Source organism: Plasmodium fragile, assembly GCF_000956335.1.
Source record: "Plasmodium fragile strain nilgiri unplaced genomic scaffold supercont1.60, whole genome shotgun sequence".
Taxonomy (NCBI): Eukaryota; Apicomplexa; class Aconoidasida; order Haemosporida; family Plasmodiidae; genus Plasmodium; species Plasmodium fragile.
In genome coordinates, this window is record NW_012192640.1 from 7,693 (window position 1) to 16,562 (window position 8,870).

The following is an 8,870-nucleotide window of genomic DNA, read 5'->3' on the forward strand; positions in this document are numbered from 1 at the left end:
GAAGTGGTGCGAATTGGTTAGAAGCGGTGCGAAGTGGACAAACTGGCGCACGCCAAATGGGGACAAGTATTCAGCCCCCATCGCAGACTTGTCATTAAAAAAATGTCCTCGAATGGGGTCTTCACTTGATCCCACCTTTTTTTTTTTTTTTTTTTTTTTTTTTTTTTTTTCAAACTAGCTTGACCAAGAACAGGAAATACGTGTGGGATGGATTTTGCCTAAGCTTCAACATCTCCTTCTTCTTCCTCAAATTCTCCCTCCTCTTCAGCTGTTGCATCTTGGTATTGCTGATACTCTGAAACCAAATCGTTCATGTTGGACTCTGCTTCTGTGAATTCCATTTCGTCCATACCTTCTCCTGTGTACCAGTGCAAAAATGCCTTCCTTCTGAACATAGCCGTAAACTGATCTGACACTCTCTTGAACATTTCCTGGATGGCTGTGGAGTTTCCTACGAAGGTGACTGCCATTTTCAATCCCTTTGGTGGAATGTCACAAACGCTAGATCTGTGGATGTGAAAATGAAAAAAAAAAAAAGGGGGGGGCGCCATTAGAGGTGAGAGTTAAGTCGCGGTGCAGGTGGGAAACAGATATGCTCATAGTTTGGGGGTGTGTCTGCCCTGTGAACGCGTCACGTGCAAAGACGTCTCGCTTGCGTGCAGGGGATGGGTAGTAGACGGTAAAATGGGCGCAATCGCTTCGCCTGGGTTGGGCACAAAAAACTTACTTGGTGTTGTGTGGAATCCATTCGACGAAGTAGGAGGAGTTCTTGTTCTGCACGCTGAGCATCTGCTCGTCTACCTCCTTAGTTGACATTCGTCCTCTAAACATGGCGCAGGCAGTTAAGTATCTTCCGTGTCTTGGGTCACTTGCGCACATCATATTTTTGGCATCAAACATCTGTTGAGTTAACTCTGGTACTGTTAGAGCTCTGTATTGCTGACTGCCTCTGCTTGTTAGTGGCGCAAAACCAATCATAAAAAAGTGGAGACGTGGGAAGGGAATTAAATTAACAGCTAATTTTCTCAAATCAGAATTTAACTGACCAGGAAATCTTAATGAACATGTAACTCCTGACATGGCAGCAGAAACTAAGTGGTTTAAGTCACCATAAGTTGGAGTAGTGAGTTTCAAGGTTCTAAAACAAATATCATACAAGGCCTCATTATCTATGACTTGTACTTCATCAGCATTTTCAACCAATTGATGGACAGATAGGGTTGCATTGTATGGCTCAACAACTGTATCTGATACTTTGGGGGAGGGGAATACTGAAAAGGTTTCCATAATACGGTCTGGATATTCTTCCCTAATTTTACTAATCAGCAAAGTTCCCATACCACTACCTGTACCTCCACCTAAAGAATGAGTAATTTGAAATCCTTGTAGACAATCACATCCTTCTGCTTCCTTTCGAACTACATCTAAAACTGCATCTATTAATTCGGCACCTTCTGTATAATGTCCCTTGGCCCAATTGTTTCCAGCTCCTGTTTGTCCAAATACAAAATTGTCAGGTCTGAATAACTGACCGAAAGGTCCTGCTCGTACACTGTCCATAGTTCCTGGTTCGAGATCCATTAAAATGGCTCTGGGCACGTACCTACCACCAGTTGCTTCATTGTAAAACACATCAACTCTTTCTAACTGTAAGTCACTGTCTCCTCTGTAGGTACCACTCTGTGGAGTGCACATGAAGGGGTGTGTGCGCATGAATGCAGGAATTTTTTTTTTTTTTTTTTGTACGTCTTTTCCATGAAGAAGCCAATTTAGCAAACGACGTATACATACACATGCACGTCACTCCTTCGATTGTATGGGCCATTTGTACACCCATAGGTGCAGTGGTGCGGACGATGCAATACGCATCCGTTGTGTGCTCATTTGTGCGGTGGTGCGCAAGATTAAACAGACATTATATATTGAGCTCCATTTTTGTTTTTATTCTTTCCTTTGCGTATTTAACAACTTAAGGTGCAGCATTAAGGAAGCACGTCTCGAAGCACAAAGACGGATAAACGTGGAGTACACTACATATGAACGCGCTTTAAACGGATACACACTGTGTTATGGGTGTAGGGCAAATCTCACTACGTGCATGGCCCTCATTTAGCATGATGGCAACCGTGCGAAGAATGGGAATAAACATGGGTAAGAACTGGCATGGAGCAGCTCAAAGGGGGGATATTGAACTGAACTGTTTACATTGTTACGCCCCCGTGTGGTGGTACACCACCTGTGCATATGCACCACCAGGGGATACACACATACAAATGAGTATATATACAAATGAGTATGCACACAAATGAGTATGCATACAAATGAGTATGCATACAAATGGACCACATGGACGCGCACGAGTGAGGGCACTGGTACATATACATGCAAGCGTACACTTGTTGGTATACACCCCCCCCACACACAGGGACATACCCGTGTGGGGGACACTAACTACTTACTGGATCTATGCCGTGCTCGTCGGATATGACTTCCCAAAATTTTGCACCTATCTGATTACCACACTGGCCGGCTTGGATGTGAACGATTTCTCTCATTTTTGTGTGCGAAGTTAACAGCAACGGGTATCTTCTCTGGTATGGAAATGTACGTGCGTATGTATATACACGTTTGTGTAAGCGTAATTTTACACGTGTACTGTGAGCCGTACTTTATATTCACTTGGCCAAATGGAAAATGAACACTGAGGTGATTACGAAATGTCAGATGAAATTATGACACTGGGAAAACGTTAAAAAAAAAAACCAGAGGGCAGGAGGAGGAAAAAAAAAAAAAATGAATTAAATGATGGGAAATAAATAAGGGAATGAATAAATTTCTCGTAAAATAAATGTGGAGAAAGAGGGAAAAAAAAAAAAAAAATAATAAATGCAAGCTAAAAGAAAACTGGAATGAAATGCTTAATTAATACATGTATATTTCTTGCCTTTTATTTTTTTATTTTTTTGGTGTGTAAAAGTATAAAATAAAAAAAAAAAAAAAAATAGTAAGCTTTTTGATAGGCAGCTTTGCTGTGCAATAGCGGGTCAAACGCGCGCGGTCGATAGCAGTTGGCCAAGAAGGGATTTATTATATATAATGTCCATGCATGGGCATAAAATGTACCAGCCACATACATAAGTGTAAGCTTATATAAACAAGCATAAGTGTGTGTATATATGTATAAATATGCATAAACATGTATATATGCTTATAACTATTTACTATTGTGTATGTATATTCCTAACACACGCCATGTGCGCAGCATGCCTACACGTCCACGAACTTTCTTTGCTGCACAAGCTGCGCCAGTGAGGGACACGAAGCGTTAGCTTAAGCGTAAGCGAATGTAGGGGGGAATTGCAAATGGATCTCTGCAAACACGCGGAGGCATGTGCTTGCTTATTTCTTTCAGCGCTGTGTATATATGCGTTTGCACATGGATAATTATGTACATATATATAAAAGCTTTTGCATATTTTTATACATATATATTTTTATATATATACATATTTATATATTTTTATATATATTTATACATATTCGTATGTTTTTTTACACATTTATACATATATTTATATATAATATATATATATATTTTTTATGAGCCTCTTCAAGTGTGTACGTGCAATTATCCCTTTTTTTTATCACGTGGACGCTGAAAAAAAAAAAAAAAAATAGGGCAGTGTTTTAACTGTGCTATGAATTTACTTTACACGATTGTGCAAATTGTAGTGTCTGCGTCCAAATCGCAGTATATGTGTGTATGTCATTGGTGTGCCATGTTTTTTCGGTTTAATTGGGCAAGTAAGCGCACTGCACAGTCCACTGAAATTTGCCCTAGTGTATTGAAGGTTGGTGTGCATAAGTGTATATACACCCATGCATAATTATGCACAGCTTGATTGCCTTTCTTTTATTTTTTTTTTCGTGTCCACACGTTTATTTGCTGGCCGTGGGGGAATGAAATAGACAAGGGTCAGTTAACTAACCGTCAAGGGAAATGCCCTTTGCACAATATCACACACAGTATGCTCGCAGCAGGGCACCTGGAAATTACTTTATTTTATTTTTCTACCAAGATTTCTATATTTTTATGTTTCTATTTTTCTACATTTCTGTGTGTCTATATTTCTATGCCGCTATTCTCATTTCTGCGCAAGCGCATATGTGAACATAAAGGAGTTGCGCAAGTAGAATTAAGTCCCCTCTATTGTCTGTCTATCTTTTTACTAAAGCCTTCGCAAAGCGCAGCGTGGTTTTTTTTTTTTTTTTTTCTGTTCCTATCAATGGTTTATTTGTAAATGCGCATATTCCCATTTTAAAAAGAACAAGGGAGCTAATATGGAAAATTATGTCTGCATTAATTTTTGCTGCACGGTGAGGCTATGAAAAATGGCATTTCCTCCGTGTATGTTCAGGCAATGTTCCTTTCTATGCGTCTTTCCAAATGCACTGTTTAAGCAGAACTGAAATTGCCAACGGGAGGGGAAAAAAATGCCAAGCTGCCTTGCGCATGCTAGATAGCACTAATATGTGCACCTTCAAAGAATCAAAAAAAAATAAAAAGACTCATATGAATGAGAAAAGTCTTTTTTTTTTTTTCCCTTCTACATTGGCACAAATGCCAAAAGGGTGAAGTAGACTTATTTTCTTTGTTCCGTATTACTGACCAACATACGTATTATGAAATATACACAATTTATGCAAATTATTTAAATAGGGGGAGAAGAATTTGTCTAACTAGTAGGTGTAAAAATTGTTGCGGTTTTAATAACAACAGGAGTAGCATCGCGCTATATTGCGTGGAAGAGACGGAATAAAACGCATTAGGCACAAATTACTCACATGTTGTGAACAAAATAAGCATAATAAAATAAAAGGCAAAAGGGAGGGGGGTTATTTATGTGGATGTAAAAACGTAGTAACTGAGTCAGATTAAATACACGTTTTACGTGGATAACAATACGAAACATTAAAGAGGAGCAAAAAAAAAATAAATAAAATAAAAAAAATACATATTTAAATTCATGTTGCCATTGTGGCGGTATGAGCTTCTTCTTTTTTTTTTCTTTCCTTTTCCCCCAGTGTAGGGGTTTAAAATAGGGGAATATTTCCCTTTAGGGGGGCATATTAAACATGTTTAATTTAGTGCGGTAACGCCACGCGGGCCTCGAATTTCATTCCTAAAGCAAATGGTAGGACGAAAAGGTACTCAGCACACCGTGGTGGGGTAACAGTTTGCCCACCCGTGGTGTACAACACCTCATCATTCAGTTTTTTTAACCACTTGACTTCGCACCGTAATCACTTTTGTGTGCACCGCGTCACTTCCTCTTCTGCTTCTTAATAAACTTCTTGTTGTTCCAGTCCGCCTCTCGCTTATTAAAGCGGAAATCCTTCTTTTTGTTGAAGGCGTTATTATTGTTGTTGTTCCTATTTTGGTCGTCGTTGGACTGATTGGGGTTGTACTTGCTGTGCTGCACCTGCATTTGTAGTTGAGAGTTTGAATTCTTTGCATTGTTCATTTTCTTTTGCATGCTGTTTGTTATATATTCTAGCCTTTTCTCCAGGAGCGTTTTGCATGTTATGGCAATAGACGGCTCTGTAAAATTTCCCAGGGCGTCCACTCTTGTGCACAAAGACAATTTCGCTGCTAAAGATCTGCTAATTTTACCCTTCAGTTTAGGTGTAGTTTGCCCTACTAAAGTTGCGTGGTAAATTAGCCCATATTTGGGAGTTTTAGACTTGGTTTTTAGGGCCCTAAATAGAGCTTTTTCAGAACCCAAGATTTGTAAAGTCGAACTTGGGTATTTTGCCAAAGACATGAGGGAACCTGCTTTTGCAATTAACTTGGCCCCAACTAAATCACCTACTAGGTAAGTCAAATTTGGGGCAATGGAACTCATTCTGTATTTCAAATACATGGATAACGATTCCCTATATTCTGTTAACTCTAATAACCTATCAGCTAATTCGTTAATGCAGTTCAGGTCATCGTCTTCAATTTCTGTTCCCATGGAGATTTCAGCCAACTGTTTTATTTCCTTTTGAATTTCTTCTGTTGTCTCTTCTAGCAAATTGACATTCTTTGCATTAGTTCGGAACCCAATCAATTTAACACATTTTGCATATATTTTATTATCCGTGATAACTTTGCCCAATTCTGGAAAATGCCATCCATACCATTCCTTCAGTCGCATAGAGAAAACATTTATTTCTTTGTCCAAATCTTCTAGCAATCCAACTGCTTGTATAATCATTACATCTACTTTGTCGGCACTAAATTTTAATTTGAATCGATTTAACGAATGAGATAAACTTAATTTTAACAATTTCGCATCTTCTTCCTTTACACCTACTAGCAATCCATACAAATGCGTTCGAATTCCTCTAATTATTTCCTGAGTCGCATTCGTATACGTTACATTTATATTATATTTTTTTTTTATTAATCCACCTAATGTTTTATCACATAACGCTAGGGTTTCATTTAACTTGGGCTTCACTATATGTTTCTTTAAAAACTTCTTCAGCCCTTTTCCCAACTTGGACTCCATCAACTTATTCGTTTCATCAAAAGCCTTTTGAAATTTTTTAAATTTACTGAAACTGTATAGGGATACATTTTTCCTCGCTTCCTCTGCGCTTCGAAAACATTTCTCAATATCCTTCACATCTGATTCAATTAATTTGCTGTTCTCGACTTTGAACAGCCCGTACCCTGCTGCCGTTTCTATCAATATCAACATTTTGCTTCTATTCGTCCTTCAAAAATGTCCGCAGTGAATCAGTCAACCTTGATAAATGAATAGCGGCAGCTCCTAAAAAATAGATGGCCGTCCTTTTTTTCACAGAGTTACGCCACAGCGGTTAAAATCCACCTTCCTACTCCGCCCTACACCAATCCTGCTTTGGCACTTTTTCTTTACTCGTTACTAAAGATCTGGTCAACTCTCCAGCGTTCAACAAGCAACAAAGCTGCCAAAAGCTGGTTTCTCCTTAAAAAAATGTTTTTTGGGGAGCATGTTCTGCAATTCGGCAACTATAAACTATAAAACACGGCTTACGGTCCCTCCTCTGCTGCCAATTTGCGCGAAATCGTTGTTATTAAACATTCCCCCTATGCTTTTCTCCTTTATACTTTTAAAACTCAATTTTTTTTTTTTCTCATATTTTACAAAATATAGCAACTCGTTATTAATTAACGCATAAAAAAAAAAAAAAAAGAGAACACGTTAATTTTATGCTATATGCGCTCCTGCAAAAATGAAGGAATAAAAAAGGAGATGCAATTTTTTTTTTTTTTTTGTTTCCGTTTCTGCAAAAGCGCTGCAAATGTCCTGCTGGGCCAACCTTCGCGGCTTGTTAAAATGCTTAACTTGTAACTGTAAAATAATTTTTGTATGCCCTGTTTTTTTATAATATTCTTCCCTTTTGCTGCGAATTTGTACATTTTTCGTTGTGTAAGCTTGAAGAATATTTTTTTGAAAAGCATTTTTGCGAAATTTATTCGAGTGATAGAAACCAGTTTTCCCCCACAACGGATTGTGTTTTTTCCTTTTTTTTGTAACATTGTAACAAATTGGCACCTGTGGATGGTTATGATTTTTTCTGCACTTGCACGGGGGGTACAGACTTGTATGCCAGCATAAATATGTATTTATGAATGGATGTGTTTTTTTTTCTTTTATTATTTTTTTTTTTATGAGATTTTATGTAGCAAAAATATTTTGTGCCATTTTTGCTTATTTTATTTTACTGTATAGAGAATTTTTGTAGTGGCATTTTTTTTACATGAGGCAAAATGGAACGAATATGCCATGGGGGAAGAATTTTACTAGCAAAAAAAAAAATTATGCATATAAGCAACACGAACGTGTAAAGTGCTTTCCAACATATGAATGAATTTGGTTTTCCCGCAAAATCGAATGACAATGTTGTGACAAGATGGGACATACCCAAATGTATTTTGCTGTTGCTAAGTGTAGAGGGAACAAAGTGGCATGTAAACGCAACGAAAGAGAAAATAAACATGGTTCAATTTAACTCAGTTTATAGTTCCTCTGAAGGAGAAATATATGCCTATGTACCGTATCTTCTCTGCACATTATCAATTAAATAGTTGGCTGAATTCTTCCATTGCTCTTAAAAAGGAAGTGGCGCAAAATTAAGCCCGTCTGGCATGGTTCCCTTTAAACATAAAAAAGATAATGACCAAATTGAGGCATCCTGCTTTTTTGCCATCAGTGTAATCGTCTTATTACTAATATTTATAAACATATCATATATGCCACATATGAATGCCATCCTTTTTCTTCCCGTGATTTTTTTTTTTTTTGTTGCTTTGCAAACATGTGTAAAATTGTGAAATGAAAAGAATTTGAAGGAGGATGATATTACTTTTTTGTAAGATAAAAAAATAATTTTACACAAAAAAAAAAAAAAAAAAAAAAAAAAATCACAATAGTGAAAAAGGGTACTAAGGGAGGAAAGAATACGCGACAACACGTGGTGTCGCGGTACAAAGCGGTAAAACATATCGTGCGCTCCCACAGTAAAGCTGGGATGCGCGAGGTGCCACATGCACGTACACATATATACGCACATGTATATTTGCATACGTGTGAGTGCACGCATACAATTTCCAATTGGGTGGTCTTGAAACGAATCCTTCCTCTATCATGACATTATACACCCCGGAATGTACTACACACATGCCATCGCTGTCAAACAGGGTTGAATGTTAAGGTAAAGGAAATAGAATTAAAGCGTCCACCATATTTTGGATAGTTAAAAATTATATACCAGACTGCAGATGAAAAAAATCTCGGTCTTTTTTTTTTTTTTGCACCCCGTGTATCTTCACTTGT

At 37.8% G+C, this 8,870-nt stretch overlaps 2 protein-coding genes across 2 annotated transcripts; both read right to left on the reverse strand.

Moving 5' to 3' along the window:
• Positions 1-218: 218 nt before the first annotated feature.
• Positions 219-2,555, reverse strand: AK88_04326 (tubulin beta chain; the record flags this gene model as incomplete). Its single annotated transcript, XM_012481936.1, has 3 exons — positions 219-507; positions 728-1,680; positions 2,460-2,555. The coding sequence occupies 3 exons, from the start codon at positions 2,553-2,555 to the stop codon at positions 219-221; spliced, it is 1,338 nt and encodes a 445-aa protein (XP_012337359.1).
• Positions 2,556-5,324: 2,769 nt separating this feature from the next.
• Positions 5,325-6,749, reverse strand: AK88_04327 (uncharacterized protein; the record flags this gene model as incomplete). Its single annotated transcript, XM_012481937.1, has 1 exon — positions 5,325-6,749. One exon carries the CDS (start codon positions 6,747-6,749, stop codon positions 5,325-5,327), a length of 1,425 nt encoding a protein of 474 aa, XP_012337360.1.
• Between the last annotated feature and the right edge of the window lie 2,121 nt (positions 6,750-8,870).